Here is a 12,907-nt window from a genome sequence, read left to right on the forward strand (position 1 = left end):
CCTGTGACCATTTATGAAGATTGATTATTTTTATGTAAACATATTTATTAGCATTAACATGCAAAGGAAAACACATCTAGTGTGAGAACAAGACCAAATACCCTTTCTTGGCCAGTTTATTTTATAGTTTGAAATAATATTGTGTCTGAAAATGAGTTAATTAGCATCACGAGAGTTATTAGCAAGCTTGTAATAAATTTACCACTCTATATTCACCCATCAGCAAATGCCTAGAAAACCTACTGACTTTTTACACTTGTAAAAGGTCCATGTTAAAGAAAGCAGAAACAATTATTTTTATCCAACAATATGCAGAAATAGCTTTGATTTTGAATAAAAAGCATACAGTATATTTATGCCTGCATGTTTTGGAATGAATTGTATTATAATAATGGTTACAAATCCAGATCTGATGCTGAACGCAAGACACTTTAACTGCATTTCTGCTTATAGTAATGTAGAGTAACAGATGTTATGGGACTTAAATCCATATGACAACCCTATTTGCTAATGCTGGTTTTTGAAGACTTAGTCTAATCGATTCACAAATCCATATGACAAATCTGTTAGTTAATAGTGATGTTTAAAGACTAACCTGAATACCAAATCACAAAAGGAAGTATAAAAACTTTAAGAGGTGGAGAGAAGATTGACTAAATTAATACAGGGTAAGTCCGCAATTATTTAATCGAGTCTTGAAAGGCAAGCTTGATCTGTGTGCATAAATAGGAAAAATCCAGTACAAATAAATTCTAGTGAGCAAGAGATCATCCTTTAAGTTTAATGCATATCTAAACCTAAAAACAATAATCTGATATTTACTCTCTTTTGGTCTCTGAAATATACCATTGAAAGCATGTTGTGCAAACCCCCCCCCCCTCCCCCCCCAAAAAAAAACAAAAAACCATGTTGATCTTTCCAGAATTCTTGTGAGCTGATAACTTCTGGTGCTCTGCCTTTGGCGATTCTTCTCAGTTACATTAGCGTTGGTTTACTAAAGGCAAATAGACTGAACACTTTTGAATGTGCAATGGTAGAGAGTGATAAGTGTCCCGGGAGCCACACATCAAGTCAAAGCCTGCTGTGTGATGGTGAATGGCAGGCTCAGCCTGGACCCCTGCCAGGCTACGCCCCCCCCCATGCATTGCACTGCGCCCACCAGACCTTACTCATGGGGATGGAGTCTCCAGGTGGAAGGGGGCAATTAAATGCATCATGAGCCGCCACTCAGTGAAAGAATTAATATCAAGTGTGTGAAGTAATTATGAAGTCATAAAGGTCATAGAGGTTGTGTGTTTAACCACTTAAGGACCGCCTCATGTAAATATACGTCCTTTTTTTTAAGAGGGATATCTCGTTAATGGCAGCAGCTGCTGCCACAACCGAGGTATCCCTCTTTACAGGAGGCGGTCCTTTGTACGATAACGGTGGTCTACACAGCAGGTTCGCCACGAGATCACCGTTATCGGCGGCGGGAGAGGTGCCACCCCCCTCCCGCCGCCCTCCCGCACCTTTTGCCGCTTACCGGAGCCGTCGGTAGCGGCGGAGGCGATCGGGTCCTTTCGATGGCCGGGTATGGAGACGAGTGAAGCTAAAATGGCCCCCACTTGTCTCTACACCATAGGAGGGCGGAAGCGACGTCAAAACGACACTTCCGCCCATACCTCTTAAAGGTATATTTTTTTCAATGTCATTTTTTAAAATTACTTTTTTTTTTATTGCATTTAAGTCCAAATATGAGATCTGAGGACTTTTTGACCGCAGATCTCATATTTAAGAGGACCTGTCATGCTTTTTTTCTATTACAAGGGATGTTTACATTCCTTGTAATAGGAATACAAGTGATCCATTGTGTTGTCGTGCTAGGAGTTGAATGTGTTACTGGTACAAGGTAAAAATAAAGCGAAAAAAAAAAGCCTGAAAAAAAGAAAACAAATGCAGACATGCTGCAAAAATATTAAATTTTTGTTATTGGGTTTAGATCAGCTTTAAATGCACAGTGAAAGATATTAGGATAGCACTTATGGTTTAGAAGAAAGCAGGTTTTCAGGATTCTCTGAGGCAGCACAGTAGCTAAGTGGTTTCCACTTCCGCCTAGCAGCACTAGGGTTATCGGTTTGAATCCCAACCATGGCACTACCTGCCTTGAGTTTTCCTGTTCTCCCTGTCCTTGTGTGTTCTTCCTCCCACACTGAGCATATATGCTGGTAGTTAAATGGGCCCTAATATGTGCATTTATGAATAGGATGTATGACCTTCAATGGCAAGGACTGATATGAATGTACAATATCTACCGTGCCTTGCAAACATTTTCACCCCCCTTGGCATTTTCCGTGTTTTGTTGCCTCACAACCTGGAATTAACATGGATTGTTTGAGGATTTGCATCATTTAATTAACAGAACGTGCCCACAACTTTGAAGTTGTTTTTTTTAAATTGTAAAACAAACAACAAATGGGACAAAATAACAGAAAAATTCAATATGCATAACTATTCACCCCCCTAAAGTCAATACTCTATAGAGCCACATTTTGCGACTATCACAGCTCCAAGTCACTTTGGATAAGTCTCTATGAGCTTGCATATCTTAACACTGGGATTTTTGCCCATTCCTCCTTGAAAAACTGCTCCAGCTCCTTCAAGTTGGATGGTTTGCGCTTGTGAACAGCAACCTTTACATCTGACCATACATTTTCTATTGGGTTGAGGTCTGGGCTTTGACAAGGACATTCCAACACATTTACATGTTTCCCCTTAAACCACTCAAGTGTTGCTTTAGCAGTGTGTTTGTGGTCATTGTCCTGCTGGAAGTTGAACCCCCGTCCTAGCTTCAAATCACACACAGAGTGGTACAGGTTTTGCTCAAGAATATCCCCGTATTTAGCACCATCCATCTTTCCCTCAACTGTGACCAGTTTCCCAGTTCTGACTGCTGAAAAAAATCCCCACAGCCTGATGCTGCCACCACCATGTTTCACTGTAGTGTGGTGTTCTTTGGGTGATGTGATGTGTTGGGTTTGCGCCAGACATAGCATTTTCTTTGATGGCCAAAAAGTTAAATTCTAGTCTCATCAGACCAGAGCATCTTCCTCCATACATTTTGGGAGTCTCCCACATGCCTTTTCGCAAACTCAAAACATGCCATTTTGTTTTTTTGCTGAAAGTAATGGCTTTCTTCTGGCCATTCTGCCATAAAGCCCAACTCTATGGAGTATACGGCTTATTGTCGTCCTATGTACAGATACTCCAGTCTCTGCTTTGGAACTGTGGAGCTCTTCCAAGGTTACCTTAGGTTTCTGTGCTGCCTCTCTAAATAATGCACTCCTTGCCCGAACCGTGAGTTTTGGTGTGCAGCCGTCTCTTGGCAGGTTTGCTGTTGTGCCATCTTCTTTCCATTTGGTCATGATAGATTTGATGGTGTTCCTAGGGATCATCAAAGATTTGGATATTTTTTTATAACCTAACCCTGAGTTGTAATTCTCAACAACATTGTCCCTTACTTGTTGGTGGTGCCTCTTGCTTAGGTGTTGCAGCCTCTGTGGCCTTTCAAAAAGGTGTGTATATGTAATGACAGATCATGTGACACTTAGATTGCACACAGGTGGTCATCATTTCACTAATTATGTGACTTCTAAAGGTAATTGGTTGCACCAGAGCTTTTTATGGGCTTCATAACAAAGGGGGTGAATACATACGCACGTGCCAATTATCAGTTATTTATTTCTGAAAAATTGTTTTATGTATATATTTTTCTCATTTTACTTCACCAACTTACACTATTGTGTCCTGATCCATCACATATAATTCAGATTAAAAAGAACATTAAACTAAAGGCTGTAATGTAAGAAAATATGTAAAAAGCCAGGGGAGGTGGTGAATACTTTTGAAAGGCACTGTATATAAAGCGCTGCATCAATTGATGGCATTATAAGTACCAGTAATAATTATACAAACCATCAAACCATAATTTGGTGAAATAGTCTTTCAATTGAACTGATTTCAGACATTTAATTATCAGGTAGGGTGTTTTCTTTTCAATTTGGACAACCTGACCATTCTTTTAAAAAAGGTTTCTTACGTTACTTTGTATTTGCCTGGGGTTTTAAGTATAAAAGTCAAACAATTTTCTTTGTAAGATTGCGCATAATGGACATTTATGTTTTTTATTCTAAGTACAGTATATCAACACAAGCTATAAGCAATTTAGTAAGTTTTCAGCATGCAGTATTCCCAGTAACAATAAAAGTGTCGATATTTACAATGTTGGAGAGGAAAATGGCATACAAAATGATTGTCTTTTCTCTGGGCTTTTGGCTGCAGTATGAAATCGTGACAGACGCCGTTAGTCAATGTTTTGACAGTTAGGAAAACAACATCAGAGAGCGTCAAACAGAAAGTTGTCTGTTAATAGAGTGCTGAAAAGATGTGTTCAGGGGTGGCTGCTAAAATTCTAGGCACATACTGATATTTTTCTGGCATCCTGCTAATGCTGGTTTCTATATTATCGAACATTTCTGATATGTTGTCTTTAAATGGTTTGCAGCTAAGTCTTTTGCTATAAGACAAAGAATAACAAGGCTTTTTGTGTAACTTTCATTTAAGGTACATTGTAATTGCTTGTTCCAGACAACTCTGAAATTAGTCAATGCAAAGCACAATTATTGTTAACAATGAGCACACCAGTTCTAATAATTCTGTAAAGCATTCAGGGAAAGTAACTGTATAAACATTTTTCCAAAAAGTTGGGTAATAGCTTTTCTTCAGTGAGTGCTGGAGCAGCTGATATCGCTGTCCGGTACTGTAGTATGAACAGCACAACAAAGTCCCGACCATGTCTGTGTCCCTCAACCATGCCAGACCTCTAGTGGAAGGCCATTGTGAAGATGCAGTTTAAACCTCTTCAAGAACCATTAGTTGGCACATTAGTTGGCACATTAGTTGGCACATTGGGTGGCATAGTGGTGTAGAGGTTAGTGCTCTCGCCTGGCAATAAGAAGGGTTGCTGGTTCAAATCCCAACCACAACACTACCTGCCTGGAGTTTGTATGCTCTCCCTGTGCCTGTGTGGGTGTTTCCATGCAGGTAGGTTAATTGGCTTCTGTCCAAAATTGGCCCTAGGATATGAATGGTGACCTTGGATTGTGGGCTCCTTGAGGATAGGGGCCAATGTGAGTGTGCAATATACAGGGATAGGGTCAATTGTAGACACTCGCTCAGGTTGAACTGGATGTACTAGTGTCTTTATTTAACCTTACTAACTATGTAACTATGTAACCAACACAAACAGCGCCAGCAACTCTGTTTTCAGAGCTTTTCTGCCACTTTATTAATGGCAGCTTCCAGGACATTACAGAATTCAAGACATGAATGGCCTTTTTCCAAAAAAAGCAAATACAGGCTTTTTCAAGTGTCCCATAAAAAAAAAACAACAGAAGTTGTAGGTGAAAATTAACTTAAACCCCACAGGAAGCATTATACATTCTTTTGAAAGTGAAAAAACAAACAAACATGTAAACTATTAAAAAATACAACTGCATTGGTTACTACTAATAAAGCCCAATATCTTCGTGAACAACAGTCATGGATTTCATAGTGAAACTGGTATGAAAGATACGTAAACAATTTCTGAGGATGTTGCCGAGTGTTTCTCTTCACTTTTCTTTTTTGTACCATACCCGTGTCGCATCACAGCACTATCTGTACTCTCAGGAATGGATATGTTAATGATACCTTCAAATACTGTACCTGCCTCTTCTGTTCTCAGTTATATGTCATTTGAAATCATATGATGTTTGATACTACCAATGTACCGTATATACTCGAGTATAAGCCGAGATTTTCAGCCTCTTTTTTGAGGCTGAAAGTGCCCCCCTCGGCTTATACTCGAGTCATCGCTGTCTGCCCGCTCGATCAGCGTGTCGAGCAGACAGACAGCGGCCATTCTATAATTCAAAAGCCGCGCCTCCGGCTCCGCCTTCGCCTGTGATAGGCGGAACACTGAATTTCCCAGCAGCCTGTGTTCCGCCTATCACGGACATCGTATCATCCTCGTACTACGGACGAGGATGATACGATGTCCGTGATAGGCGGAACACAGGCTGCTGGGAAATTCAGTGTTCCGCCTATCACAGGCGAAGGCGGCGACGCAGCTTTTGAATTTTACAATGGCCGCCGAGGCGCCGACGAAGAGGGCACGGGACGGAGGCAAGGCAAGGCACGGCACGGGACGGGACGGAGGCAAGGCACGGCGGCAAGGCACGGCACGGGACGGAGGCAAGGAGGCAAGGCACGGGACGGAGGCTCGGGACAAAGGCTCGGGACACAGGTAGGCTGGACACACACACACACACACACACACACACACACACACACACACACACACACACGGATGGATGGAGACACACACACACACAGGGATGGATGGATACACACACACACAGGGATGGATGGATGGATGGAGACACACACGGATGGATGGATGGAGACACACACACACAGGGATGGATGGATGGATGGATGGAGACACACACACACAGGGATGGATGGATGGATGGACACACACACACACAGGGATGGATGGACGGACACACAGGGATGGACGGACACACAGGGATGGACGGACACACAGGGATGGACGGACACACAGGGATGGACGGACACACACACAGGGATGGACAGGCATGTCTCACCCTCGGCTTATACACGAGTCAATAAGTTTGCCAGTTTTTTTGGGGGTAAATTGGGGGCCTCGGCTTATATTCGGGTCGGCCTATACTCGAGTATATACGGTATATTAATATACTGGATTGTTCATTTGATGCTTAAAAATCAATAAAAATCTATTGAAAGAGAAAAAATACAACTGTATTTGGCGATAAGGCACATTTTAATTCTGAGAAGTTGGGTAGCAAAGTGGTTTGTCATATTTATAGATAATACAATGTAGAAAGTTGAGCCAAAATGTTATCCAAATGCCTTTAGGACTTAGCTTTTTTCTCTTATTGGAACATATTGGATAACATTATATAAAGGTGTGCTGCATTCCTCAGAGTACACTTACTATGAAAGATGAACTCCAGACAAACGGCTACATATGCAGATGAAATACAAATGAAAGCTGTTTTACCTCCTAAAGAAGCATTTCTACTTCTTTCCATTTATTCATGAGAGTCACAAAACCCTGCCACATAGCACAACCAGCCGGAGATCTGTTTTTCTCTAGTGTAGGTAAGGTGGGGCAGCAGAGTGGCTAAGTAGTTAGCACTAGCGCTTAGATTGTCGGTTCAGATCCCATCCATGGCACTACCTCCCTGGAGTTTACATGTGTTTTTCATGTGCCTGCATGAGTTTCGTCCCACATGCTAAAGACATGCTGGTAGGCTAATTGTCTAATTTGGTCCTAGTATGTGTATGTATGAAGGCGGGTTGGGGGATGTACAATTATTAAATAAATAAATAAATATATATATATATATATATATATATATATATATATGTATATATAACAGTTCAAGGGTAGCCACAGCACACTATGCTTAAAGTAAATGCCCAGGTGCTCACCCACAAAGTATAAATCCAAAACTGGTTTAACATCACTTGTTAGTTTATTACTTTTTCATGGTACTAATTAAAGGTGGTTCATGCCTGCCATGTGCTATGGCGGCCATCTTGTGAATGTTTATTACATGCTTTGTTTATTCCACTTTATTCTGCAATATGCCGATTTTATGTAGGAGCTATTTTTCATAGCTTGATTCACGCTATGGTTTTATATATTTTGCTTTTTTGATAAACTATTGTGATTTGCTCTTTTTTTTTTTACCTCTAGCCTACATGTGTCTTTTAACCCATGCACTGTGTGAGGTCATCACTAGAGGGTGTTGTTGGTGGGTAGGGCTTTGGGTGTATTAGTCTGTTCACTTCCATGCTGTAAGGTCTTGAGAAAGATGGACTGAGCTTTATCAAAACTTTGACAATAAAAACACTATTGTTTTTGATCGTCCTCCTCTGCAAGACCCGTGAGTGCCTCTAAACCAGTTTTGTATATATATATATATATATATATATATATATATATATATATATATATATATATATAGGTATCTATCTATCTATCTATATATATCTATCTATATATAGATATCTATCTATCTATTCTATATATATATATATATATATAAATAGTAGTCATAAGTAATATTTATTTATGTCAGGTACTGGTCACACAGCGCTTTGCATAATATATATATATATATATATATATATATATATATATATATATATATATATATATACTGTATATTATGTAAAGCGCGGTGTGAACAGTACCTAAGTAAATAAATATATATATACTGTATATTATGTAAAGCACTGTGTGAACAGTACCTAAGTAAATATTACTACTGGGTCTTGTCCTTACCAGCAGCAAGTGATTGTACACTAAACAAAAAGCAGCAGCCTGGAGAGCTCAACTCATTGTCAATCATTCTGTCAGTGTGTCCATTGTTAGCACTTGAGCACTATAGCACACTCAATTTGCTTGAGCTATTTCTCCCCCTCTCAGTCTGAGCTTGGCTGTACAGGGGACTGCAAAAGGATGATATCAAGGCTAAATCAGGTACTTATAGTCATTATTTTGAGAAAAAAAAAGTACACTTAAAGTAGGACCAAAATAAAAGACTACAAAGTTACAGAAAAGCTACAAGAAGAGAAAATGTCTTCTTGCTCCCAGCAGTGTTTTCTTATGTACACTGCCTGTAGCACATGTACAGTGCAGCGTATGCTGCTGGCATCTTTAGGATGTCAAAAGTGGAGCCAGATATTGGGAGAATGCAACTCCACCTCACATGCTAAGGAGTCACATCATAAGGGGCTGCCCAATGGCTGAATCAGAAGAGTCCATACCAGGAAGTAGACTGCCAGAAGATGTCAGCAATGGTGATATAAAGACAGGGGGGAACTTGCAAACATTGCATCACTAGAGAGGGCCACACTAGAGTGTAAATGAGCCATAATGTAAAATGATGCTGTGTATAGAGCCCATCATAAAAATAGTAAAATTCTGCTTCAGTTATTGTGGTAATGAACATATACTTGTATAAACTGGTATTTTTTATCTGCCTGGAATTTAGCTGATACAAAACACCAGGATTGTTTACTTAATATCTATACAGGTTAGGTTATTAGGTTATGTTAGTACAGGGAGAGTAAAGGGCAAATACAGGACAGACAAATGCCGGAAGGTCCAGACAGTACACAGATTAACAACAGTCACACTAAACTTAGGAAATGCACTGGCTGTGGCTGGTGGGGGTAAAACCCCTTATCGTATCTGGCCAGCCTTAAGAATGTGGAAAGATTTTTGGTCTTTAATATGTTAGCATTAACAATGTTATAAGAAATTCCAATGATCGTTTTCTTTTGAATTACAGCGAAGAAGTGAAGAGTTCACCATCTGCTGACCAAGAGGATAAACACAAGAAGCAGAACGGAGATGTGGAGAATGGGCATGCAAAAATACGGCATAGGAGAACACTTAGCCCACGCCAGCACCATAGGTAAGCAATGTAAGATCTCCAGGGAAATAATAACATTTGAAATCACTCGCTGACCCTTCCAAATTCAGCAATTAAAAGCTGCCTCAGCTATGACATGTCTTGTATTGAATGCGCTTAATTATATAAAAAGTCAATTTGATGACCTGACAGTGAAACATGAAATAGTGTTACAGCTTAAGTGGTATTGAAAACACATGAGTTCTAAGCCCATCAATCTTTATGACATTGCTGAATGTCAAAAAACCTTTTGAGAAAGCGTTGGATAAAACAATTTCCTTGATAAGCCTCTAAAGTCAGCTATTTTCTGACCTCCGAGTTGAGTGTGGTAGGGGAATTCATTGTACATGATCAAGACTGCTATGTGAGCACTCTGCTGCAGGCTTACCAGACTGAGAACTACAACGAAAACTGCTTTTTCTGTTGTTATATTGTTCAAGACACTTTTAAGAGTGGCTATGAATGGAACTTTAGGAAGGAATAGCATTTACTTCTGGAACATGACAACTGTGATTTTAACAGAGAGATTTGTAGGTATAAATTTCCCTCAGGATGTGTGAAAATGGTATTGTAAGATTTTGTTGAAACATCCAGCTGTGTTTCCATTTCAATGGAATTCTCCACAGCAAAAAAGCCCAAAACTAATACATAGGTTTGCCTACAAAAAGTACATAAAATAATGATCCACTGAGTGCGTATGGGAGGTGCCAGGGGGAAGTTTCTGTGGCAACTATTGATTGAAATAGGTCTTCACTGTTACTGCAGGCAGCTTTCCTTGTGACATAGCTTTCCTTGAAGACAGTGGTTGACAGACATCAGTGGTTTCCCAACAAAACCCATTCAGGTCAATATATAGTAGGCATACAGAGCACCAGGGGAGCATAAAGAAAGGATTGCTTTAAGCTTTGTTTTATGATATTTATATAAGATAATAAAATAAATACTGTAATGAACTTGAATATAAAATCTATAATTTAGCTTAATTTAGCTTAATTCCAGTCTGCAAAATAAATAAGTATGTGGTGTCTTACACTGACACACCAAGGGTTAATTAAATTCTTGTTCAGTTGAGAGGGTAAGGAAGGTGAAATACTTGGCCTTCTCAGACTACCTTCTCTTTTACAATCAGTCTTAGAAAGCCGTTCCCCTTCATTGGTTTTGCAGTCTTGACTTCTTCCATGTTATTACGTACAAAGCAGGACCAGCACTAATGCATTCTATGTGAAGATGTCAAGGTTTGCCCATTTACCAGGAGTGGATCAGACTGGAGTTGAGTTTTATTCATGTGCTCTGATGACATAATCACGAGATGACCTTCTACAACTCTCAGTGACTTATCACAATTATTTTGTTGTTTAGTGATTGCCTCTCAGAAGCTGGAAAAGTTAGCTCATCACCACCTCCTAAAGCCAAAAAGAAGAAGAAAAAATCAGATCGCAAAAAGAGAAAAAGGTTCGTTTGTAAATTTTACAAGGATCTCGTTTTATATAATAGTTCCTAGCTAATGATTTTTTTTCCTGTTCAATACTTTTTATTCTTTAATAATTTTACAATATACCAGAAAACAACTGGCCGATGGCACATACCTTGAAAGGTAACAGTCATATACATTACATTGGTTTACAAAACATAGACAAACCTAATACAATATTACATTTGTCCGCCAGATGGCGAACACAAGTTTAGGTGCTTGTAATCAATTGCTTGTCCCATGATAATGAATAAAAAATGGAGGGATAATCAAGCGAGTATGGAAAGGGGGTGAGACAAGATTGGTTTCCTGGAGAGGGGGGTGGTCTAGTTGATAGTGGCTACACCACTTGGAGATATATTGCTAGTAGCATTATATTCAGCCAATATTTTTAATCAGCTTTATATCACGTATGGGAGGGTTAGAACCTTCTACTGGCTTTTGCTGCTTGATATGTCCCCGTGAGGGAGATTTTATAGCATTTTCTTTTTTATTGAAAGTCAGCTCTGCCTCCGTCATTGTTTCACGGTCAATAGTCCCCCCCCCCCCCCCCCCACCCCATGCCATGATCATTTTCCTTTCTGTCTACTGGGACAATAAAAGACGGTTTATGGTTCCATTTAAAGCTTTGCTAATTAATGTTTTCCCTAAATTGATGCAAAGCTTGCTTTCTTCTGCCCCCTAAATGTTAGCTTAATGACTGGACAGTTTTTCATCCTCACTTTTGATGAGTTTGTTTTCCTTTAATGTACATTTCCTAGAATTCTTAGCATTCATATTGCATCTAAAATGTACAAAATATACTGATGTTTGGTTGTCCATATGGAAAAATGAAGGGGAGTGTTGGATTTGGTTTTACTCACAAATCTTTGTGGTTGTAAATTATTCTAGTCCCAATCATCTTTGCTTATAACTTTGTAAACAGTGTTATGGGTTTTTTTTTTTGTTCAAATGAGCAGTAGACAAAGATTTAAAATAGAGTTACTGATAAACTGAATTTTTTGGTGCATAAATAATACGTCATTTTCAATATACCTCGATCTTTAGGTCTCCGTCCTATAGTCCTTCCCCAGTGAAAAAAAAGAAAAAGAAGAGTTCCAAGAAGCGGAAGAGAAACAGGTATGAAAATGGTTTACTATGTCATGGGGCCCTTTTAAAATTGGAACTGTGGCCAAAACTGTGTTCTAGTATTGTTTGGAGTGGAAGAGAGTTAAAAACACTTTTAGGTTTTTGCTACTGTTATCATATGGGAGATTCACTCTCAATTTATGTTTTGGCACAAGGACAAAAAGCAAGGGAAAATCTCCTAAAGGAGAAAACTGTACTGGTCAAAAACAAGAGGATATTTCCCCCCTTCCTATGATCAATCCATAAACCTCCACAATGAGTATGCAGCAGTAACAAAAATTACAAAGATACTTACTCTTCGCCACTCTGTCCAATAGATAAAATATACTGTATAATATACTATTGGTGGTGAGATGTAATGCATGTAGCTTTAGCAATGTATTTTCTGCATTAATTGCCTCCCATGCTAGGCAGCTAAATATGTATTAATGTTTCAAGGTTATTAATATGCTAGGAGCAGGGGCGGACTGACCATTCAGCCACTCGGGCACAGCCCTAGGGCTCCGGGTGACTAGGGGGCCCCATCAGGGTTGCCAGCCTCAGTAAAACCAGGGACAGCATGTAAAAATCGGTGTTTTTTTTACATCTGTCTCTGAAATATCCCTTACTGACATCCGGTCTAAAAATCCTGAGATTATAGCTGCTCCACCTCTCCAGTACCTTCTCTGCTAATAGAAGCATGTCTGTGTATACTATGTGTACATGTATTTGTATACTGTATGGCCCCATAATCTCTGATTGCCTGGGGGCCCCA

At 39.5% G+C, this 12,907-nt stretch overlaps 1 protein-coding gene across 1 annotated transcript in view; it reads left to right on the forward strand.

Annotated features, from left to right (window-relative positions):
- Positions 1 to 12,907, forward strand: part of SRRM4 (serine/arginine repetitive matrix 4) — a 212,251-nt gene that overhangs the window by 124,322 nt on the left and 75,022 nt on the right. Inside the window, exons 2-4 of the mRNA XM_077462077.1 lie at positions 9,432 to 9,557; positions 10,914 to 11,006; positions 12,073 to 12,144. Of these exons, the coding sequence (XP_077318203.1) occupies positions 9,432 to 9,557; positions 10,914 to 11,006; positions 12,073 to 12,144 (291 nt within the window). The remainder of the gene's footprint in view (positions 1 to 9,431; positions 9,558 to 10,913; positions 11,007 to 12,072; positions 12,145 to 12,907) is intronic.

The sequence above is a fragment of the Lithobates pipiens genome, unplaced genomic scaffold (assembly GCF_037356315.1).
Source record: "Lithobates pipiens isolate NorthernLeopardFrog02 unplaced genomic scaffold, aLitPip1_a1.2 Scaffold_3, whole genome shotgun sequence".
Taxonomy (NCBI): domain Eukaryota; kingdom Metazoa; phylum Chordata; class Amphibia; order Anura; family Ranidae; genus Lithobates; species Lithobates pipiens.